Below are 26,077 nucleotides of genomic sequence, written 5' to 3'. Positions count from 1 at the left end.
ATCTCTCAAATACATTGGACAGATACCTAATCACTGGAACCTATGATCTTTTCCATTTCTCTTCTGGCGGTTTATTGATCTGCAAATTTAACCTGCCGTCTCAACAGACACAACTTATGTCCCACTGCTGAGTGTCTTACTCTCTTTTACCTAATATACGCTCCTACAGTCTCCGTGGCGTATGGTCTTAGTATAGGGTTAGGCCAACGGCAAGCCTGACTGGAATATCGAATCCTCTGGGAGTTTGGAATAGAGCAGTATAATTAGGTGCCCCAAACGTAAACAATAACAAGTTGCTAGTGATTTTCGTTAGGGACCGGAATAATTTACGCACAATATAGGTCTCCCAATTTTGTAGTTTGAGTTGTAGGCAATACACTTTCAGTATTGAAATTATGTTTACATAAAATCTAACAGTTGCAGAAATAATCAAATAAGGCTAAATTATTCTGAAAATCAGGCTCCGAATAATTCTCGTTTTGTTCACACCAGCGCAATAATTTGCTCTGGTCTAAAAATAGATAGACTGTAACTTTTGATAAATTTTACCTTTTGTTCCATAAAATATCCATATCTAGACATTATTTGATTCATGATCGAGTATTTATGAATATGTGTTTCTTTTGCCACCTAACAGCCAAATTTTAAAGGTTATTTTTTTTCTATAATTTACATTGGAACGTGAGCTGTCAAGACAGGAACATGTGGTTTGCCATGTGCTTCTAGACCTTTGTTTACGTTTGGGGCACCTAATTTTACTGCTCTATAGGGAACGGTGCACGCCCGAGTAAAGATGACGGCTAGTAACTTTTATATAGAAGGAACGAAGTTGACGTTACTCAACTCTTTGCTATTTTTAATTTAGCCAGAAACGGTCAAGGCTACCCATACTTTTGTTTGTTGGTACTTATATCCGGTTGGCGGGTGTTGTGAGTAAATTACATAGGCGCCCAGCATAACAAAGTTTGCTTCGTTTTGGCATTTTTATATGTTTGTTTTTCCCACCTGGGCTTTCGACATTGAAGATCAATACTCGTATTGGCCACATAACCGGAAATTGCTTGATCCAGTTTAAAGTGTGCATGTGGGTTGCTGGGTAATTTTTAGGATTTGCCGTAATCAAGTACGAAGTGTAAGTTTCATTATTTGGCTAAGGTGGCAACCCGTTTCACAATTTAAATAATATACTCACCTCTTTCCTTTCCGCCACAAAATAAAAAAAACTTGACGGTTTCCCGCTCATGTTTTGTTGTTTTTTAGAGGTTTTACGGCGCTTGCGACACTTTTAGGTCATCTCGGCAGCGCAAGTAGAAAGGAAGATGATAGGACAGCAGATCTGAAGTTAAAACACCAAATAAAAAGTAAGACAAAGGGGACTGGTTTAAATAGGGACCAGCGGATTCCACGAGCAACCCATCAATGTGCCTATTTTGACATGATCTAAAAATCCCATTATCCAGGCACAAGCAATGGATTCCGCTTTGATGGATACACTCAACTGTTTACAAAGTATTTAAAAACTAAAAACTATAATAGAATATAACTACAATTAAAACAGAAAGATTTATTTACAAGGGGAAAAAATATCTAAAGAGATTACCTAAAAGTTTTATCCATACAAAAGCACAGGCCTGTCCCAGTGCAAGGAACACACTCAAATGCTTACGTTATACAGTCAAAGCAACAAAATATAACAATACATAACAATGAGATGATTTACAAGGAAAAAAAGTCATATCTCCCAAAACTTTAACTATTCATTTGACTGTTTCCCTCCCAGCCAAGGACTCCGACAAGGGAAAGGACACACGCAAGTAATCACATTCCAAGACAAAGACAAAAAACAAGTTGGAAAACAGATATACTACAGTGACATCCCTTCCCACTACACTTTATGGGAGGCCAGGAACCCCACCCTGGTGAAACCCTTTTATGTCGTTTCAGCGACAGTGAAAAGAAAGATAATAAATGACATGTGTATGGTGATGGGACTGGGACACAAGTTACACATTTTCTGAGTGGAAAGATGAAGAAAACATGTTAGGTGTTAAAATACTTTATTTGTCTTTTAAAGAAGAATAATGATTCGTCAATGATGCAAAGTATAATATACACATAATTAAAAAAAATAAGATATAAGATATAACAAAAACAAAGTAAATCATTCAAAACAACAAATAATTAAATAACATAAACATAAAACTAAATAACGAACTCTATTTTGAGTTTTTGGTTTTTCCAAAAAATTTTTTAAAAAATCGATATATCTAGAAATATTTAATCATCATAAATACAATATAAATTAATTTTTAAAAAGGAAAGAGTATAGCAAAAGATGGATACAACAATAGGGAATGAGATTAGCGGAAGAGTAGCGTCCCTTGATTGGACGTCACCCATAGTCTGTGACGTCACCGGCGGAAGTTATTAGAGAGAGAACGTCATGTTGGTTGTGCCGCGAGGACGAGAGACACATGCGCACAACCAACATGACGTTCGAGTGACAGACTTTCAGTGTTTAAATTATTGTTCACTTTCCAACCCAGAGAAACTGATTATTTGGCACGGCACATTTTAGGCAGTTCTGCAGAGAGCCAAGAATTCTATGAATTTCTCATTTTCTGATTTTCAGTTTATACTGACTGTAGCCAACTTCGAAACAAGGCACATTAACAAGTCAATGGGATTCCTTTTCTGGGATATCTGGATGAAAGTATAAAAACTATAAATGTTACACACAAAGCATACCTAAATAGTGATGGTATAACCACCAAGTCCCTTTATACAGTTAAACTAGTTTTTAAAGCAACTCATTTCCAATTTTAAATTCAATTCTTCTCAAAAAAAAACAAAAAACAAACAAACAATTAAAATAAAAAATAGATAAATAAATAAAACAGAATCAAACAAACAAAAAAAATAAATCAATAAAATAATAAAATTTTGCTGCATGAAAAATAAAGTTGTCACCGGAGGGTGAGGAATAATTGACAGAGGTAAAACTTAAATGGCGGAATTCATCAAATGAGCTGACAATGACAAACAATAAACCATTTGTGTGGCCAGCTGGGATCGTTTTGTTTTAGGATACAATAATTACAAAGAATTGCCTGCGAGAAGGTAAACATGAGGACATGGAAGTGATAAGATATCCTTAAACTATATGACATCCGTGAACAATGTGTAAGTTTTTCTTTAAATTTTGAAAATTGATTACATGTCAGTATAACTCTTCATTGAACTATACATTGCGCAAATTATGCATACAAGTAAAAAAAAAAAGTGTTACTTAAAATAAAATTCTTTAAATTATTGCATTAAAGCATCTAACGGCAGAGTGACATTATATTTTTATGATTTATGAAATCTTCAATTTAAAAAAATAAAATCTAATTGCTTTTAAAATGGTTTCAGATTTTAAAAAACAAAACAAAAAAAGCTTTCATTGCTACAAAGTTTATGCCTTTATTCTATGATTAATCATGCTTTGGCTACAGAACGTTTGACAATCTTAAAGGCATAATGAAAAGTAGAAACATCAGCATTGAGACTATATATGTGTGTAAAGCACCTAGAAACCGGGATAAGGTGCTCTAACAAATGTCATTATTATTATTATTATTATTATCATCACAAAGACATATGTAGACCCCTCTCTTGTATGGCAACGAACGCTTGAATATCAATAAAGGATGTGAATGTGAACAGAGAATGAATTGCAGCAGTGGAAACTACTAGTACTAGATCCATTATCGATCTAAAATTTGATTGATGTTGGGGTTGACAAAAAAAAATGAGTGTATTTTCAACACATTTGGACATGATTTTGAATAAAGACTCATTGCAACTTTAATTTTTAAGAATAAGATAATTCAAAATTGGTCAAAAGCCAGAAATTGTTAAGAATTTGATGAAATATTGTCATGTTTAGAATACCTCATAGCAGGTACCCTTTCTATTAGACACCAGCAAACCCTGTTACATCTCTGATGTAAAACTAATCATTGACATTTAAGTTATCTCCGCACACACCCACTGAATCTGCATTAACTCACTCAATCCCAGAGATTTTTGCAACTTTTCAACATTGGAAAAATATGTTTTAAAAATGAGCATGTACATAGATAGTTTTATTCAACTACCATTAACATGTAAAAATTAAGAACATTAGCTTTGTTACTACGCCTATAATTTGTCTCAGAATAATGTAATGAATGGGCATGGGGTAAAAGTAACCTTGGATGTACTACGGATATATTCGTTGTTAGGGTTGAGTGAGTTAACCCTTAAAGAAACATATATATATCTCACCGTTCATCGTACTTAGATGCGTCTGTAAAATAACAACAGCGGATACGAAGCAACATACCATACAAAACTTGAAGGAAAAAAAAAGGAATTTAAAAAATATATATCTCAATGACACACCTATTTATCTACTTAATTCATAATCATTAAAAAAGAATAAGCTGGTTATTTAAAATCATTACTTATCCGTCTTATAATCGAGCGTTTGTTCATGGTTATCGGGCAGTGATGCGGACAAGAAAAAACACAAACAAAAAAACGATATATTTAATATTATCGAGTCAAAAGTAGAACTATTGAAATGTTTATTAGCCTATTTTCAGCAAATTATACGATAACTGATGCATTTTTCAATGTTATGTGCGTGGTATAGTGATTAAATAACTTTTGACTTGTACTATGAGATTATAGTTAAAAAAAAAAAAAAAAGCCATCCGTGCCATTAGCTTGACACGCATAGCCATAAGAGCATACCTGACCATTAAGTACGAACCGTCAAATTTTGTAGCAAACCTTAGTCTTGTTTTCCTTGTAGTCCACACACACACACACACACACACACACACACACACACACACACAGACACACCACAGACTTGCTCTTTCTTTTATTAATACAGATTAAATAATAAAATTACTGAGAACCGGATTTCAGATCAAGGGGACAAATCTGCCTTTCTCCTTCGGCGAGGAAAATCTTCATGGCTTTGTGGAGGAGATACGTCCCTAGATTCCTTCTCTGATGCATTGGCCAAGTTGATACAACACCGTAAAAGTCTCCACGTTTCACATTAGTAACCTTGTGCATTCCTAAATTGAAAAAAAAATAGGGGGGTTGGGGGGGGGGGGGGGGAAGAGTAGAAAAAAGAAAAAAAACAAAACAAATTTTAAGTGTAAGGATTACAAAGACAACCATTTCAATGAGTAGTTGAGAACTAGCTAGGGTACTTCCTCTATTCACCTGTGATTACAAATTCGAGTAAGATTCTGTTACCAACATCTGTCATCTCCATCAATCGTTCCAGAAATGTTTGAGACGTCTGTTCACGCTTCACTTTGTGCTCTTTGCCCACCTGCTTGAAAACTTTAAAATTCGTAATTTTTAGGAGAAAAAAAAAATTGTACTCTCTAAATTAATTTTTTAAAAATCAACAATTTACACTCCACAAAGATTAATTAACACTTTAACTTCCTTAAAAATGATGAAGTCTGGTATCAACTTCTCTTTTAAGTAAGTTTTAATGACTTACGAGACGTTCATGAAGTTCTGAAATTGGAGCCAAAATTTTGTAATTCTACGAATTTTTGGTAGTAGTAGGCAGGTCGGTCTATGTCAGTTCAGTTGATGATTTCTTGCAATATTCCAGTTGATGATTTCTTGCAATATTCCAGATGATGATTTCTTGCAATATTCCAGTTGATGATCTCTTGCAATATTCCAGTTGATGATTTCTTGCAATATTCCAGTGGATGATTTCTTGCAATATTCCAGTTGATGATTTCTTGCAATATTCCAGTTGATGATCTCTTGCAATATTCCAGTTGATGATTTCTTGCAATATTCCAGTTGATGATCTCTAGCAATATTCCAGTTGATGGTCTCTTGCAATATTCCAGTTGATGGTCTCTTGCAATATTCCAGTTGATGATCTCTTGCAATATTACAGTTGATGATCTCTTGCAATATTCCAGTTGATGATTTCTTGCAATATTACAGTTGATGATCTCTTGCAATATTCCAGTTGATGATTTCTTGCAATATTCCAGTTGATGATTTCTTGCAATATTCCAGTTGATGATCTCTTGCAATATTCCAGTTGATGATTTCTTGCAATATTCCAGTTGATGATTTCTTGCAATATTACAGTTGATGATTTCTTGCAATATTACAGTTGAACAACAAATATTTGGACGCCAGTTGGTGTTTGCTCTAGTGATGAGACAATATCTCAAACGTTAATAGATCTATCCTTTTGGATAAGTGCATCAACCCGTTCAGTTGAGGTTTGTGGCCATTATGAATGCTGATTGTCTTCTAAGCTTGAATGAACTTCTCTGAAAAAAAATTGCACTACTGATATGCCTAGCTTTTTCTCATCGCATCATTACCTAAAGCAGCCACTAATTCCGAATGAATTTTAAATGGGTTACTCCCTTTGCGGTCAAAAATCAAACATTAGCCCGAAATTCAACCTTAGACTACTTTGCAATGGTTGCCTTGATGTTTATTGTGCTGTCAAAAGAGGATCTGTTCGTCTGTAGGGCTGTAACTGCGTGCCAAAGTGCATGGCATGTTCTTATGAACTACCCTTTTAAAGATTAAAAGGTTGGAATATGAGGATAGCGAATGCAACTTATGCACTAATTTCTTACTTTTGATTGTTTTTGTTTTCAATTCACTTTTATTTGGACTTTGTATATTTAATCCAACACATTACCAACTTGAGTGCATGGTCACATATAAGGAAGGACATGACACTTACCGATAGCCTCCAACATGCAAGCCTCTCGCGTGTACGCCTCCACTGGGATGACAGACTGGAAACAATGCAGGGAGATAACTCCAAGATTGCTTTTCCAAATGTCTATGATGTGCTGAAGTTTGTCACTTATCTGGGAAAAGATTTGAAATAACCTACCAACAATCAGTTATATCAAATTTTGCATATTCTATTGTATTCAGTTTTGTTATAAGCATCCAAACTTCATTAATTTACTAATATTTCTTCTTCCTTTTCTTTTTTTTTCCATATCTTTGTGCTAAGTATAGAAGTAAAAAAAAAAAAAAGAAAAAATGAAACAAAGATTTAAAAAAGCTTTCTTGCATAATATTTAATGCTTTATCGTATTAGAGCATCCACTGTAGACACCATGCTCTAAATACTTCACTATAATTCCCCTGACCATGAACAGAGGACATTTAATAACAAATAGGCATAGGACAAAACGAGTAGCATGCTTGGCAGAAGTACAAATGAACAGAGGACATTTAATAACAAATAGGCATAGGACAAAACGAGTAGCATGCTTGGCAGAAGTACAAATGAACAGAGGACATTTAATAACAAATAGGCATAGGACAAAACGAGTAGCATGCTTGGCAGAAGTACAAATGAACAGAGGACATTTAATAACAAATAGGCATAGGACAAAACGAGTAGCATGCTTGGCAGAAGTACAAATGAACAGAGGACATTTAATAACAAATAGGCATGGGACAAAACGAGTAGCATGCTTGGCAGAAGTACAATCTTTGAATAAAAATATATAACACAGATTTACACCAAGGGGACATTTAAATCCGAGTGTAGCAGATTATAGGTTAATTACCTTGCTATTTCTTTTGTCCATTTTGGATGCAGCTTCATAAAGATGGCAGTATGGACGTGCCCTCTTTCCCTTTCCAATATAAAATATCCCACAAATGAAGTTTTTGAATGTTTCAAGTTCACCTGGTGAAAAGAAAATACAACTTAATCAGAAAACTTGATGATGCCTTTTATCATGTAGGTATCTGACAATTCAAGACCACTTGCTTAAAGGTCAACCTCTTGAAGACCTGAGATGCACATTCCTCCCACAAAATCCAACAGGGATGTAAATGGCAAATGACAAAAAATTCTGAAACCAATTCGCACACTGCCTTTTTACAAAATTAATGGTTCAAATAAAAGGAAATGGTTGTGTATGTATTTTTTCTCATAGTCCATTTATAACTACAAAGTGGAAGTGAAGAAAACTGATGAATATATAAATATAACAAAGGTTGATAAATCTGTTAAAAAATCACCTGATGTCCAATTGATTATATTGTAAGCTCAGTCTCCTAAGTCTAACTCTAATGATAAGTGATTGGATGGCCAAAATCTATTCTAAGAATCAGAATCTCAAATCAATGATGCAACATATAATTAAACAAACATATGAAAAAGAAACAATGTAAAGGAATGGAGAAGGATGGATAGCCCAGCACTAATGAAGAAAGCTAAGGACAGATCTGATCTGGATGAAGGGTCATTACTACAGCAAAGTAATCTTATGACTTGTCTGCCTCTACAACTACACTACAACGACCACAGTTACTTATCTAACTTAGTTTAGTCAGGAATATGAGTATGAGTATGAGAATGAGAACTTGAGAGAACTCTAAGTCAAAACAGCTGAAAACAGTGCAACATGAAATAAAAACAAACATATGCAACAGTAAAAAAAACAACAATTTTCTAAAACGATCAACTTAGCTTCGAGTTTAAACCAAGAAGAAATTCACAAAGTCCGCCACACTCCAATAAACACCTATAGATTGTTGTGATGATGTTTTTACGCTGAGTACGTTATGTAGCCACGGTGGCTATTTACAGAACAAAATTTCAGAATTTTTTTTTTCTGAAGGACCTCTATAACTGCTATGTAGTTCAGAATCAGTTCAGAAATTTTCTGTCTGAATTCATGGCCTGTGAATAACGAAGACTTGCGTTTGTAGTGGAAATAACCACTTCCGTTCAAAACAGCTAGTGGGGTGATTCTGTGTATAAGGAAAGAGCTTGCCATGTCTGGGCTTATATGCACGATACTATATCGTTGTAGTATTTAATAAGAAAGTTTTTCAAAAATAAATTATTTTATTACTTTTTTATATTTTTATTCTACCCCCCCCCCCCTCCCCCTCTAACTTGAAATAATCTGAATTCAGAAAAATTCTGAAAGATTTACATCCCTGATCCATGCATCAGTAACACATTGTATAGTCTCCTGGAACAACTACAAAAGACAACTAACTTTCATGTCATGGCACAGGACAGAAGGGCTAGAGCTCAGGTGGTCGCTGGTTCAGATAAGTAAGTAAGAATGTGACAATTCAAGACCAAAACAAAACATTGACACCAATGGTGAACGATTTCATCGATATGTCTGACTCATCACTTCAAAACGACATTATGTCAGGATGGACCAGATACAAAAACGTCAAAGTTAAACTGATCATAATGATAAAATCTTGGTTTTCAGCACTCTCCCGAATACCATAAACTCAACTTTTAAGTCTGATAGTTTTGAATATTAATTCAATTTTCAGCACCCTACATAACACAGTAATGAGGCGATTGGTCATATAGTTAAACTATTCAAACCATCACCAATGCAATATGTAATTTAACCTTAAATGTCATGCATTTATTCATTGATTCACTTTTGTCTTACTACTCGAGTGCACCTTTAAATATCATTCATCCATTCCTTCACTTGTGTTCTAAGTAAAATTACAGTGAAAATTACTTTTGACATATTTCATCAAATGTAGTGGTAATAATATCTTACTGAGGTCCTTGGCCCGTAAGGGCAAATTAGACGTGACTCGAGGATCCAATAACAAGTAAGTGAAAGACGACTTGACACATCCCTCTCGCCACTGCCTGCCTTGACTGGATTGGAAATTATCCACCATCTTCATCTCCAGCTCTGACACGTTGCTCCAATCCAACGATGACCCATTCATGACTTGACGCAATTCATTGGGGTAATCTAAGAGACAAATTGGGGAGGAGCAGGTACTGGTTTCAATTTTTTAATTAATGAAATATGCAATAGGTAATGAACATATTAGAAATGAAAAAAAATAAAAATTATTGGGATAAAAACAAAAAAAACAACAAATGAACACTTATCTCTGTGTTGATACTTGAGGACAAAAAAAACCCCAACAACAACAAAAACCCAAACTGAACAGGCAAAACAGAGTCACTTTAAAAGTTTACAATTTGCCCTAAAAAAGGATTGAACATTTCAGGAATCTAGTTGACAAACTTTCCTTCTTAACAATTCTTATTGAATCAAAAACATTTCTGTACTTTTGCAGTTTGAGACAAAATTTCATTATTCAGTGCTGATGGTGACAAAAAGTGAAAAAGTAGGAAAATGAACGATTGCCTTTAAGCCCCATTTATTTGCACTAAACCCCACTTTTAGAGCAATTGAGATGATAAGACTATCATTGATACTCTAGCTAACTTCTGGAGAGTGGGAAACTATACCTGTGTGTTCCACCACACATCAACTCTCTCATTGCTAGCACATTGTTTCGAGAAAATATAATTTTTAAAAGGAGGAAATTTCTCATCTGGACTACAAAATCGCGGATTACCGCGGATCCGAGGAAAACCATCAGCACTGATTATTCTCTTAATTTTTTGTAGTCATAGGCAAGCTTGATATTCTATCTTTTTATTACTAGCAGCTAAAAAAGGACAAATATTTGAAGTGATTGGCAAAATAAACCAAAAGCAACTTTTATGTTACGATACTACTTAATATGGATTCAAATTAAATAGTTATTCTTACCTGGACACTTTTTGGTGATTTTGACAAGACCAGGGTCTGCCTCCAAACTGGCGAGCCGTTTCAAATAAACTTGTCTGGTGGCTGCGATGACGGGACCTGGTATCTCCCCATATTTCTGAAGTTCCTGAGACAACTCCTCATTGCTCAATTTTTTAAACCGCAAAGGAATGACGGTATCCTCAGTCGTATCATCTTCATTAACACGACCATTGTCATTGGGAAATGAAATTGTTTGGGTTGAATCATTACAGGAGTCTGACTTCTGCTTCAAGGTTTTCCAATCGTATATGAGTGTTGCTTGTGAATCCTGACTCAATTTGCTGTTCAAGCTTTCCAGGGAACGTCTGGAGGATACAATACTGCTCCCACATTCAGACGGGATCCATTTTTCTACTAGAGTTATCCCACTTTCAGGATCTGTATGCAGAACTTCCTCAAATGTCATTGTACTGAATAAGCTATTGTCTAAACAAAGGGCTTCATTCTCTTTGCTATTGTAATTGTAGATCCTTGGGAATGAACTATAACCTAATTCTTTCCTTTTTTTCTGTAACTCGTTGTTTACATTTGTGAATTTGGGCCTGGATAAGTTAATTTTATCTGGAACCGTGAAACTATTCTCTGACGTCATAATACTGTCATCAAGTAGATTCCTGTGTAAAACTGTGGGAGGATGCCATCGTTGGGATGAATCTCTCTCACCACCAAAAATATCTCCTTTCAATGCTGAGTTTTGACTGAGTGATGTGCTATTCTGAGGAAGATGCGAAGACTTTAAGCATTTATCTCTCACCAATACTTCAGGACTGGTGGAACTCGAATCATTTTCTGCAGTGCAAAACGAATCATTAGAGGATGAGGATAGATTATTCTTAGATGGGCTTTCGTTGGGTGATAAATTTTCTTTCCCCAAACCTGATGACTCCGATGATATGCGATGAGAGGACAAATTTGGCTTCAATTTACTCGTGTCATCAACACTACAATGGGATGCAAAATCTGTACACGATAAAACATATTCAGCTACTCGTGATAGTGTAGAAGACACACTTTGATTGGAAGAACTTAACGATGGAAAACGTTTATTAACAGGACAATCTTCCGTGACATGGGATTTAGATTTATATTCATGGCTGGATTCATCCTTTCCTGATGCACTAGAAAGGTTTTCATTGTCGGGTTTTGTCTGTAAAATCTTTTGACAATATGAGGGAGTTGTATGGTAGGGTGCAGGTTTATCATTGACACTTGAATGAAAAGAATGAATAACATCATAATTTGAAATTATATCTAATGAAGGAAAATACCTATGCCCATTTTTTTGAGGATGAAAATCATGGACTTCTGAGTCTAAAGAATTATTTTTCACATATTTAATCATTTCAGCTGATGATATGTTGCTATTTCCATGACATCCTCTTTGAGGTGACTGAGACACGTGAAATGAGCCTTGATTCATTCTTTTTGGTGAGTGAGGTTGACAGGGTGACCTATGATTTATTCTTTCTGGCGAGTGAGGTCGACAGGGTGACCTATGATTTATTATTTCTGGCGAGTGAGGTCGACAAGGTGACCTATGATTTATTCTTTCTGGCGAGTGAGGTCGACAAGGTGACCTATGATTTATTCTTTCTGGCGAATGAGGTCGACAAGGTGACCTATGATTTATTCTTTGTGGTGACTGTGACAAATATAATGATTCTTGATTTATTCTCTGTGGTGAATAAGATCGACAAAGGGATCCATGATTTATTCTTTCTGGTGAGTGTGTTTGACAAGTCGACCCACGATTTATTCTCTGCGATGACGTTGACAAATATAACGATTCTTCTTTTATATTTTGATGTGAATGAGATTGACAAGGTAGTTGTTGATTTATTCCTTGGCATGAATGAGGTGAGCAGCATGATTCATGAGTAATGGAATGAGGGGCTGAGTATGGTGTAGTTCCAAGATTTCTGGCCTGAGGCGAGTGGTTCGAGCACAAGCATCTTCCACTGCTTAGCCTTTGTTGTGATTCATAATCCATTCTTGACGGAGTAAAGGATGGAGAAAAAGACTTGTGATTTAGTGTTGGGGATGAGCAAGATCGATTGGCAGATGTATCATTATTTATTCTATGGGATGAGAGAGATGTGTAAGACGACTCACGGTCAAGTCTTGGTGATGATGGTTGTGGGTGATTTGACTGGAATGAATGAGGACTGTGAATATATCCACAATGATTCAGACTTTCTGATAATTTGTGCATATTGCAAGAACTTGAATCTGTATTGCAACCAATACAAGGTTTACGACAGGGATTCTTCAAACCAACAAGAGGGGTAGTTGGAGATGTTGCATCAAAACAGATATTCTTCCCTTCGGAGAGGTAATCGTATAGTTCTTTTGTGATGTTTTTCGCATATTTGTTTTCTAAAATTTCTGGATCAATACAAGAGTGGTCAAGGTAGGACAACTGATGACCTTGAATACAGCCATGTCCGTCTCCATCTTGATGAGAGTCTAAAATATTCAAAAGGAAAAACATAGATTTAAAAAATATCTTTTTAAAAATCAATAAGCCAGGTACAGGGGTGAGAATGACTGGTCACTAAAAAGGAGGACATTTTTGAGCGCTAGATCAAGAACCATCCATGCAAAAAGGATATGATCCACTTTATAGATTTAGGTTTGTCTGACAGAAGGAAAGATAGTGTGTGTTTTGTTTGTTTGTTTTTAAGGGTTTACAGCGCTTGCATCACATTTAGGTTATATCAACGCCAGTAAAAAGGAAGAAAATGGGATTGTAAAAAGTTCTAGAATTACAATTAAAGCACCCAAGAAAAAGTAAGACATAGGGGAACGGAACAAAAAGGGATCAGATGTAGATTCAAAGAACATATCACCAATGTACTTAGTTTGAGATCACCTATAAGTCTCATCCGGGCACAAAGAGGAATACACTCAAATGCTTACATTATATACATTCAAAATAACAAATATAATAATACATAACAGAGAGATGATTTACAAGGAAAAAAATATAATCTCCCAAAACAATAACTGTGCATTTGACTGTTTCCCTTCCAGTTAGGACTCTGGCCAGGGCCAGGACAAAATCAAGTAATCTCATTCCAAGACAAAGACAGAAAGCATGTTGGAAAACAGATATGTGACCCTCCGCCTAGAAACGGTATTAAGTCGGATTTTTCAATTTTGGGTTTTTGGTACCCAATCACAGCTTATTTTATGCTTTAAAATTTGATACCAAATTTATATAATTCTGATTATTTATTGTCGAGATATGACCGTTTGAAGAAGGGAGAGTGTGAAAACCAAGTTTTAAGAAAATCGACTTTGAAGTGAGGCACCGTTTTCACGCACAGTTAAATTAATGGGCAAAGATAACTCCGTAGATATGGACATCAAAAATTTGACGAGAATAGTGAAATTTGGCATGAGCTTAGCGTATACATTTACTAATGTACATACAAATTTTTGAAACAATTCAATTATTACTTTTGTAGTTATTCATTATTATGTAAGATGTTCTTAAAACAAATAAAACACTGGAAAAAAAAAACACCGACAATTGCTCACTTTTTCAAGAATTTTTGATATTTAAATAAAGAATCAATGAAATAAGAATTATTAATGTGAATTTTTTGTCTTACTTAATAGAGAAAATACGATTTCAAAATGCCAAAAGTTAAAGAAGGTTGAAATTTGAAAGTACAGTTTTGAAACTACGTGAAGCCGGGTGGGCAGGGAAAACATTATCAAGAAAGAGGATTAGAGAGGAAGAGAGAGAATGAGAGAGTAAAATACACACACACACACACACACACACACGCACGCGCGCACACACACAAACAGACACACATGAGAGAGAGAGAGAGAAAGAGAGAGAGAGAGAGAGATATAGAGAAAAAGAGGAGAGAGAGGGGGAGGGGAGAGAGACTGCTTGTGTTAAGAGGACGCGAGGGAAATATAATAAAGATTGAAACCTGTATAAGTGCGTGTGTGTGTGTGTGTTTGTATGTGTGAAAGAAACAAAGGGAGACGGAGAGAGTGAGGTAGACATGAAGAAAGGGATGGAGGCGGAGCAAAGAATTGTAGGGATAGTTTAAAGAAAGCATTTTGTTACAAAGTAAGTCATAGTCAATCAACTGGAAACATATTGACCAATGAGATTGCAATTAAAGAAATGGGCTGGTCAAATCAATCATTGCATTGTTTCCATTTTGAGTCAGATAACAGCTTGAGAAGGAGGGGTGGGGCTTATTTGTAGTGACTTACATGGAAACATGTTATTGAATCTCTCAAGTTTTCCTTAGCGTTCCACCACATTGTTCATTGTCTAAAAAGAACCCCCCCCCCCCCCCCTTTCTTTCAGTATACAAAGAAAGCACGACAAAACGAACATCTCTCTCTCTCTCTCTCTCTCCCTCTCTATGTTTGTCTCTCTCTCTCTCTCTCTCCTTCATCTACCTATCTATCTACCCATCAATCCATCCATCCATCCATCCATCTATCTATCTATCTATCTATCTATCTATCTATCTATCTATCTATCTATCTATCTATCTATCTATCTATCTATCTATCTATCTATCTATCTATCTATCTATATGTCTGTCTGTCTATCTATCTATCTATCTACATATCTATTTATCCATTAATAGGTTTGTCTGTCTGTCTGTTTATCTATCCATTTCATTTTTTAGTTACAGTTCATTAATTGTTGAAGGCTCTATCTATTATTCTGCTTTTGTACTTAAAATTAAATGTTTATCCTACAACAATCTCTGTAAGTGTAAGATTAGGCAACTGTTGTCCTATTAAGTCTTAGCATATCCTATAATTTCATGAATAATTAAAGAGGGACAAAGGAGGACCCCCACCTCAATCATTACCCAATACAGCTAGACACAGATATAAAAGCACGTGGTGTGTATCAAAATGCACAAACACACACGTATTTAACACACGCATGCTGACGTCATGAAGCATCGCCCGAGCATTATGGCCTGCAGCCACAGCGCATGTGATAAGCGTTGACCAATCAGAATCATTCGTTTGTAAGGTTGTCAGGGAAAAACCTAGACTTGTTTAGTTTTTAAAGTTCATTATTGGTTGAACCATGAAATTGTGGAAACAGTCATGCTTTCCCTGAGATAGATAAAGACAGGCCCTTTGCTGTGATATCTTACATCTTATTGGTGGAGAAAAAGACTCGGTATTACTAAGCTTTGGAAAGGGTGGCTCTCTGAGAGAAAGTCAACTCTCGTTTTGAATGTGTCACTGATAGTTGCATTTTTAAACTTGAAATTTATATAACTTATCGTCAATGTTTATGTTGAATTATTATGTTTTCATGTAGAAAAATTATTGTAGTTTCTGAAACAACCAAAAACTGAAATTTGATAATTTTGACCATTTCCACTTTAAAACCGGTTTTCTTCGTTTTCCAAATCCCGACTTAATACCGGTTCGAGGCGGAGGGTCACATATAAGGGGATAGAAGACATAGTATGTACCCCCTTGCCCACTATGGGAGGTCAGGAACCCCACCCAGGTGTGTATGTGTGTGTGTGTGTGAGACAGAAAGACAGAGTAAGAGAGAGAGAGAGAGAGAGACTGCTCAAAGTGAATATAGTGATAGGTACAGAGAGATTAAAGTGAAAAAATAACCGAGGTTAAAGTACTGAGTAAACGTTATTGTTAGGTGTGTATGTGCTTTATTTGTTAATCGTAAATATTAAGTTAACATATGTTTCATGTTGGTAATTGCCAGGAAATTAACATTTTAATTGAATCCTCTCTCTCTCTCTCTCTCTCGAGAGAGAGAGAGAGAGAGAGAGAGAGAGAGAGAGAGAGAGAGAGAAGGAGACACAGAGAGAGAGAAAGAGACACAGAGAGAGAGAGAGAGAGAGAGAGAGAGAGAGAGAGAGAGAGAGAGAGAGAGCGAGAGAGCTCAAAGTGAATCTAGTGATAAGTACAGAAAGATGAAAGTGAAAAATTAACGAGACTTAAGAACTGAGTGAATTTTATTGATTTGTGTGTGCACGTGTATATGTTTGTAGGTCATTTCAGCGACACTTAAAATATCTATGGGGCTGTAAAAAAAAATATAGATTTAAGTAAGATCAAAAGCAACGGAGAAAAAGTGACTGGTTCAAATAAGGCTCACAAACGGACGCCAAGATCAAACTATCAATGTAGTTAGTTTGAGGTCACCTAAAAGTCTCACCAAGACACAAGCACAGATCCTTATGAGAGAAATACAAAACTTAGAACAACAAATCTAACGTCACACAAAAGAGAGATGATATACGAGAACAAGCATATCATCTCCCAAAAACAACTATACATTTAATTGTTTCCCTCCCTGCCAATGAATCTGGCCATGAAAAAGGATCAAGCCAAGACAAAGGCAGAAAGCAACTCTGATCCATGCAAGTCAAAAGATCCCACCAGGAAGATAATGTGATAGTGGTGCTTGCACTAGAGGCGGTACTGATGATGATGGGATAGTTGCTGTCGTAGTGGTGGTAGTTATGGTAGAGATGGTGATGATGTCATGATGGTTCAGGGGTGAGAATGACTGGTCACAAAAATGGAATTCAAGACCTTTCTATGCGACGATAACGTATAAATTTGAATTTCATAAAAAATTTACTGAGATGCAATCAAAAATGTGTCTCGCAATAATTTCTGACACCACTTGGAGGAATTTCAAAAGTTGAAAGTGTAATTACAACATATTGTAGTAGTAGTAAGAAAAGATGGCAGTAGGGATGATGCTGTGGTGGTGGTTGTAGTCGGGCCGTGATAAGGATGATGATATGGTGGTTGTAGCTGTAGAGGTGTTGGGAATGATGGTGGTTGTAATAGTTGTGGTAGGGATGATGTGGGGTGGTTGTAGTAGTGATAGTTGGGATGATGTGGTGGTGGAGGATGTAGTTGTATTGATAGTAGGAATGATGATACGGTGGTGGTTGTTGTAGTAGTGGTGGTAGGGATGATGATGTGATGGTAGTTGTAGTAGTAGTGGTTGTAGCTGTAGTGGTGGTGGTGGTAGAGATGATGATTTGGTGGTGGTTGTAGGTAGTAGTAGTGGTGGTGGGGATGATGATGTGGTGGTGGTTGTAGTAGTAATAGTGATAGGAATGATGATGTGATGGTTGTTGTAGTATAGGTGGTGGTTGTAAAAGTAGTGGTGATAGGGATGTTGATGTAGTGGTTGTGGTGAGTCTTTTTAAAAGGCGGAAAAGTGACGGTGATGGGCGGAGATAAACCAACATTTAGGCGGAAATCCGCCTTTAGGCGGAAGATTCTCAGCCCTGCAGGTAATAATAAATGTTTTTGTCTTTTTTTTTTTCAGATAAAAATTGACCGACAATTTCTGATACAACTGAATGCATTCTTGATGTTACTGAGAAGTTGCCTGAAAATTGAGTAAATATTTTTAATTCCAATTTTGAATTTTTAGCAAGGTGACATCACCTGAACAGATGGAACGGCAAACATGTAAAAAGAGAAAAGCACTCATACGAATAAAACTATTATAAAGCAGTAAAAAAAAAAAAAAGAGTTTCATGACAATTTTTCTGTAATTCAAGTCAGCTACAAACTTACCATCGCCAAGAAGTATCAAAACTGTATATTTTTGTAAAAAATCTGAACTTTAAGAAAAACATCTGTATCAACTTATACTTCTATTTTTCATAAATCACTACTTTAAAAATAATTACCATTGATGTCGTGTAGTTCAATTTAGAAACTGATCCACTGGAGAGTTTTGAAAAAAAAAAAGAAGGGCGAAGCTATTTTTACAAAATGTCACATGATTGTAAAAAAAATCTGAACTGGGAGAAAAACGCTAAGCTCAGACAAATTTGTCTAACCATTATCTCATCCTGCCCAAGTTGCGAGTATCGCATTAAAATTACCCATCAATTCAAAAAAAATATCTATACCTATTAAATGCAAGACAGAATAGAACACAAATAATGATCAATTTTTTACTCCAATACTTGAGTTGATATATTTCAGGGGTGAGAACGACAGGTCATATAAAAGAAGGACATTTTTTACCAAGTTGATATAGAAGAGCATACCCATTTTATCGCAAAGATCATGACCCTTCATAGCAACTCTAATACATATGAATTTCAATAAATTTACTGAGATGCAACCTAAATGTACCTCGTAGGAGTTTCTGACACCACTCGGAGGCATTCCAAAAGTTGACAGAGTGTAATAATAACATACAAAATTGTATCTACTTAGGACGGTACCATGTGATCATACAATGTCATCACCTACTACCACCAGTAGGGATGATGATGTGGAGGTGGTTGTAGTGGTGATGGGGATGATGATGTTGTGATGGCTGTATTAGTGGTGGTGGTACAGATGATCATGTGGTGGTAGTAGTAGTGGTGATGGGGATGATGATGTAGTTGTGGTTTTAGTAGTAGTGGTAGTAGGTATGATGATGTGGTAGTGGCTGTAGTAGTGGTGGACGATGATGTAATGGTGGTTGTAGCAGAGGTGGTGGTTAGGGATGATAATGTGGTGTTAGGGATGACGATGATATGGTGTTGGTTGGGATGATGTGCTTGGTGTAGTAGTTGTGCTAGGGGTGATGACGTGGTGGTTGCAGTGGAAGTTTAGTGTTGTGGTTTGTCTTTTTAATTGAAGGAAATAATTTTTGAAAAAAAAAATGCGGAATTGCGATGGTGATGGGTGAAGATGAACCACCATTTATACTGAAGATTCTCAGCCCTGATATTTCAAAATACCGTTAGTAATGCATTCAAGTGTACCAGATATAAATCCAGTCGTACTTGTCCTTATATTTATATATCTGACCAATTTCACAGAGAAAGAAGTTCCAGCGCAACTCTGGCTTCAAAAGGAAATCTAGCCCCATCTCTGTTATGGCTCTTTTGAAGGAAATAAATAAAACAATCATCTTATAAATCCAAAAGTCTCTCACATGCAAATCCACTGCAATCTTCCACCCTTGACAACATGGTGTGGACTTTGAGCTCCTGGACACAGAGGGAATGTCCATTCTCCATTGCAAGATCCAGAGGGCGGTTCCCATCCTAAGACATATATATATATATTGATGATGATGATGATGATGATGATGATGTTGTTGATGCCGGTTTGTTTGTTGTTTTTTTTTGTTTTGTTTTGTTTCTTTTTTTCCCGATGACTACTATGTTACTAGTGGGCATCTGTGTAAGTGTGTCTATGTTAATATTGTATTGTTATAAATGTGTAACCAAATGACAAATTGCCACTTTTTTTTAGGACAATAAAGATATCTTATTATTATTATTATTATTATTAATATTATTATTATTATTATTATTATTATTATTATTATTATTATTAAGTGAATCATTTGGCTCACAGGGTATGTACTATTTGGCTAATTGCAAAATTAACTTTCTAGAGCCATTTCCAAGACAAAATCAAAATTTCCTTAAAATGAGTCTTAAGAAAATGTCTCCATGATGTACTTAATTTCTAATGGTTTTTTAAAAAGAAATAAAAGATATGTTGATTTTTTTTTTAAAATTTGTGCAACAAAATGGTTTCTTTTCATTGTCATAAATATTTTTAAAAAAATAATTTCAATTTAAAAAAAAAAACTGCAACAGTATCAAATAGTTTCAAAAATTCATGTCTTATAACAAACCTCATCCTGTAAGTTGGCATTGGCACCATTACACAGGAGTAATTTCAATGTCGCCAGATCACCATATGAAGCTGCTACATGGAGTGGAGTCATTCGTTCTTGTGATCTGCAAGTTCACGAATCAACAAAATAAAACATTACCATTTCATATTACACATTTCCTCCTCCATAAAATCAACTATCCAAATTAAATAGAAGAGAATTTTTTAAAAATAAATTCATCCCATATTACAATAAAATCATAGTGGGCCATAATGGAACTAAAATTTCCATACAACCTTCAGTACAAGTCTACATTTTTACAAAATCTCATCTCAGTTTCTGTCACTTCCTATTCATTCCTTTCACAGACAAAAGAATAAAAACATGTACTTTTGAGATCTGAATTTTTATTAAAAGAAAATGTATTATGATAAGACAAGACACAACAGCATCCATCATGGTTACATTATAATGCTTTAAAATTGATGTAAAAACTTCGATTATAATATACGCAGCAATTTTAAATAACTTTTCTTTGATAAATCAAAAACAACTCTGTAACTGAACATTTGCAGTGATGGGCCGTGGGGCCTTTTGCAAATACAAGCCATTGAAGATTTAAAGAACTAAAAACAAAAATTAAAAAAAAATATATAAATAAACAGTGGTTTTAGATTTTATAATTACTGCAAATTAAATCTGCATGAGAAAGGAACTCAATCATATCTGAGTGAGCCTTTATGCCTACTTTTCTTCATTTTTCAGTACCCATGGGATCTTAAACATTTGCTACATGCGCATAGAGCCAGCAAAGAATTATCTGATATCTAGTTTTTTGTTTGACTTAATGTCCCAAAAAATTTTTTTTAAATAGACGTACAAACCAAATTATTGATAACAATACAATGTCACATTTACACTCAGCACCGACAGCCTCAACAGAAATGGTACGATAGTCTGTTCATTTTGAAAAAAATGCCAGAACTAACGTGTACTTATTTGAGGTCTGATAACCCAACTTGACATGGTCTCATAGTTGTGATGGAAATGCTCTCAAACAATACAAAATGTTGTCCATTACAATAATGTTAAAAGAGGCCCATAACAGCTTTCAGTTTTCAGACCTAATATGTGCACCTAGGTTAGAACGATAATGAGTAAATTTTTTTAAAAATTATCGACCAATCTTCTACAAGAAATTTGATATAATAATTCTGTACGAATATGGAGTGTAAAAAAAAAACAAACAAATCAACGTAGCCAATTTCGTGACCAAAAAAATTAATTAATTAAAAAAATGAATCCATGTTCATCCTACTGGCAGGTCTGTGTCTAGTTGCAAAAGTGCATGAATTTCAGACCTGCCAATGCTTCATATTCCAAAAGTGGAATAAGAATGTCAGAAAATAGAAATTTGAGACAAAAAATAGGAATCTTTTGACAATGGATAATTCTGTATCAAAATACCATTTCAACTTTGCCACTAAACACATAAGGACAGTATTCGGGCACAGCTGGCAAAACTACATAATTATCACATGTGTTCGGTAATGGAATGAAGAAGGGGGGAGAGGAGTGCAATTAATTTTCCTACTTAACTCCCTTTTGGCAATCATTAATTTAAAAAATTAATAAATTCACCTTTTTAACCCTCCATTTTTTCTTCTTACCATTATCATCATTTTTGAAAATCGTAATTTAAAAGACAATGGTGGAATAGTGGTAAAGGAAAAAAGTGAAAATAGGAATAATTCTGCCAAAAGCGGAAGGAAGGGTTGGCAGGTATGGATTTGGTTCTACCTGATATTTGGATCCCCTCCATATTGGATGAGACAGCCCGTGACCTCCTTGCCCAGACCAGCAGCCAAATGCATGGCACTGACCCCATCATCCTGTGAAATGGCATTGGGATCTGCCCCACTCTCCAGTTCTCTTATCACCAATCTGGAAATAAATGCACATACAAAGCTGCCAGAGTCCAAGGCTATGGATTGTAAAAGTCAAACAACTGAAAAAAAAAAAAAGATTAATAATAACAGCTTAAATTTTTATTTTTTTTAAAATATAAGATTAATAATATAACAGCTTCAAATTAATAAATAAATAAATAAATAAATAAATAAATAAATAAAAGATTTATAATACAACAGCTTTAAAAAAAATAAATAAGATTAATAATATAACAGCAGCTTCAAAACACAACAAAAAAAGATTAATTTATAACAGCTTCAAAATTTTTGTCTTCAAAAAGATTAATAATATAACAGCTTCATGACGAGCTCAAGTTGAGAAGCATTTGGTTAAAAATGATATCAATGTCAAAATAAGGAAACGTTAATGTAGTACATACCCGAGTGAAAACGAGTCTTCCGCCAAATGGTGTCTTAGTCTCAAATCTGACATGATTTATTTTTCTTGACTTGTACTACCAGTCAGAACTTCAGCCTCACTCTCCATGGAAATGGAAAATTTACTGTAAATATATTAACATTAATGCTGTGATTATATTATTGGCATATGGGTATGTGAATAACAGCCTATGATTATTCACGGACACCTTGTTGAAACTCTGCTCTTTTTAACAATATCCATACATTTTCGTAACCTGAAAAAAAAAAATAATATTAATATAAATATCAATAAAAGTTTTGAAAAATACTTAACAAATTATTAGTCCAGGGGTTATATAAGGGTCTTCATTCCTCAGTCAAGTGGCCGAAATGGTAAGATGGCTGTCTCAGAAGGCTTGTCATAGTCAGCAGTGTGTGATTGATTCCCACAAATGAAATGATATTAAATATGCCAATACAGTTAATAGGTAAGTCATGACATTTTAATGGTGAGTGGACAATGGATTGAATGCTGATTAACTATTTTCTTACTGACTTACTGAACTGATTGAAAAAAAAACAAATAAGGCGGAATTTAATTGCCAGTATGACGGTTTCAGTACCAAATGTCATTTTTTTAAATTTTATGCACTTTGAGTTGGTAAAAAACAAACTGGATTTTGATTTGGCATCTTTATCTTAGTCTTGGCTTTGACTTTGACTATTTCTATTGTGGTGTTTATATGCAGTGCCATTGGGGGTGTAAACATGTGGTGTAAAATTAGATCCACAGAAACAAAAGAGGCTTCTCTTCTTTTTTTCTCTTTCTTGTGAATAGACCTAAAACATCCATGAGTTTTAGTTTTAGATAATGTTAGATTGTAGTTAGCACGTTGCGTAGTGAATGCCGGTGTACGTTGATATAATGAGAGTAATTACAGGGTTGCCAATCCAGGAGATAAAAACTAACTGAACGTTTACACAAACACAGAAACCAACCCCCTTTTTCAGTGCTGAAATCCAGTAAAAATACATTTTGTACTTACTTTTTTTCCATTTGGCAGGTGATTGGAAAATATACTGAAGGTTCATAACATACTGAATTCCGTAAAAATACGGAAAATTGACAACCTTGTAATTAAATAATAATTTTAAAAGATCAAAGGTAAAAAGAAAAATGGTACACAAATACTGATCGCAATGACCAGGTACTCATCTTACACCTGAGTACGGTGAGATAATGTGAGAAAAGAGTCTTCTTTAAGGACTCAACTATGCGCTAAGCAAGGCTCGACCCCAGGACCTTCCGATCCAAAAACGAGTGTCATACCACAAGACCACATGACGACGTGGTAGTGGTGGTGGTTGTAGTAGTTGTGGTAATGATGATGATGTGGTGGTGGCGGTAGTTGTAGTAAGAAAATTGGTACTGATAATGTGGTAATGGTGGTTGTAGTAGTTGTCATAATGATGATGATGATGTGGTAGTGGTGGTGCTTGTAGTTGTTGTAATAATGATGATGAATGATGATGTGGTAGTGGTTGTAGATGTGGCATTGATGATGGTAGGTGGTGGTTATAGTAGCTGTGCTAATGATGGCTGATGGTAAGGGTACCGATGAGGAGGCCATCCTTTACTAATCTCATGTCTGACTCTTTTCACTGTACATTTTGAAAGAAGACTTTTTTTGAATTTATGAAGTCTATGATTTCTTTTCTTTTACTTTTACAATAATTCAATGAACTTTTATAAGTATAAGGACATTTGACACCGATATCTGAGTTTTAAATGACTATAAATTAGATATTCTAGGGACTTTACTTTAGAGGCAAGAGAGAGAGAGAGACAGAGAGAGAGAGAGAGAGAGAGAGAGAGAGAGAGAGAGAGAGAGAGAGAGAGAGAGAGAGAGAGAGAGAGGGGTAGTCAACGGTAGTCATTTCATTTCTTTAAAAATCATTGGATTTTCACTTTTTCAAATTTTTACTTTGATTTGGGGTTTTTTCCCGTGAAGTTTAGCATGGGTCTATGGATAACGATAGCCAACAAATTCAGCGCCAGCTTTGCTCGAGTTATTTGGTGGACAGGTGACAGTGACTCACAGTGACAAGCATCAAATCAAATAAATAGACGCACGTCACAAAGTCAAAGAGTAAGTAAAGAGCACTCTCACTGCATTACACTTGTAATTGTATCCCTCTAATCTAAATATGACATGCATATTTTCTGAAAAATGTCCATGTGTTAATTAAAAATCATATCCGTCAAATAAATGACCAACCTCTTTTTTCGTGTTGTTATGCCTTTAGGCTTTAGTTCGTTACATTTTTATAACTCGCGGTTGTTCCGCCATGAAAATTGACATAAAACATAATTAATGCCAGATAAATTTATTTAAATAGCCAAACAAGTCATGGAACAATGTCGAATATGAGTGGCTTGAAAATAAATGCCCCATTTTTCCAAGTCAAGCGTCTCCTTATCTGCCAAAAAAGTACATTCATGTAGAAATAAATATTGCCATAATATTAGTTATCGACGTATAATAATTATATCATACTCGTTGCGCATACTCGTTTGCAAATGATATCATGTACACGTCGAGTTTCGTGAATTGATGAAATTATTGAAAATGAAAAGTACGAATGGGTAGTGCTAATTTGTTTATTTAAAAAATAAAATAGTTGATTTTTTTTTAAAATGCAAAGAATAAAAGATCAAAATGTAAACAGCCACGTAGACTATTGGCCTGATAATATATGTATCTAGGTCAAACCCAATTTCAACATTCCTTACCAAGACCGATGTGTACATACTGACGCACAGACAGTCTGTGTGTACTGACGTGAGTATATTTACAAGTATGATAATCGGACGCAATCATGAGCTCGTTTTAACATTGTTGTCGCGGACGATATTTTGCGTCGGTTTGAGGGTGTTCCCGTTACAATAATGGGCCCATAACAAGTTGGGTTACCAGACCTGCAAATAAGTAAACGTCAGCACATATCTACTTACAGAACTGATATCCGAACGCAATTATGGGCTTGATTTTTGTTATAATGGACATTATTTTGCGTTGGCTTGAGAATATTTCGATTACAACAATGAACCCTTAGAAAACGGGTTATCAGACCTGCAAATTAGTATACGTCGAACCAGGTTGGCAAAAAAATACCAAAATATATTTTTTAACAAGAAATATTTTTTTTTGTTTTTGTTTTTTTTATAAAAGACGTATTTTAAAAATTTGCTGCTTTAAATGTCAAACTGGCATCATTATTGTAACCGATTCGCATTGGGCACTATCTGATACTTATATTTGGTATTTCAATTCTAATTTGAAGTGCTCTCATGAGCTTCTCGCCTACACAATATACGGACCTGGCAATCTCGGCAACTCTTCTTTGATTACGGTGTG

The 26,077-nt window shown here is 35.2% G+C and overlaps 1 protein-coding gene across 2 annotated transcripts; it reads right to left on the bottom strand.

Annotated features, from left to right (window-relative positions):
• Positions 1–2,071: 2,071 nt before the first annotated feature.
• LOC144966213 (uncharacterized) lies at positions 2,072–25,014 on the bottom strand. Of its 2 annotated transcripts, XM_078902390.1 has the most exons (10): positions 24,938–25,014; positions 22,679–22,801; positions 22,129–22,272; positions 20,347–20,452; positions 19,633–19,744; positions 10,644–13,148; positions 9,624–9,827; positions 7,638–7,759; positions 6,791–6,920; positions 2,072–5,117 (listed from the first exon to the last, which is right to left on the bottom strand). In XM_078902390.1, the coding sequence occupies exons 2-10, from the start codon at positions 22,729–22,731 to the stop codon at positions 4,942–4,944; spliced, it is 3,552 nt and encodes a 1,183-aa protein (XP_078758516.1). In that variant the 5' UTR covers positions 22,732–22,801; positions 24,938–25,014; the 3' UTR covers positions 2,072–4,941. The 2 variants fall into 2 exon arrangements, with proteins under 2 accessions (XP_078758516.1, XP_078758517.1); XM_078902391.1 differs by lacking the exon at positions 24,938–25,014 and having other exon boundaries at positions 22,129–22,336; positions 22,679–22,742.
• Positions 25,015–26,077: the final 1,063 nt, after the last annotated feature.

This window comes from Berghia stephanieae, chromosome 2 (genome assembly GCF_034508935.2).
Source record: "Berghia stephanieae isolate SIO BIC M18660-M18661 chromosome 2, UCSD_Bste_1.3, whole genome shotgun sequence".
NCBI classification, from domain to species: Eukaryota; Metazoa; Mollusca; class Gastropoda; order Nudibranchia; family Aeolidiidae; genus Berghia; species Berghia stephanieae.
This window is presented reverse-complemented; position numbering and strand designations above follow the sequence as displayed.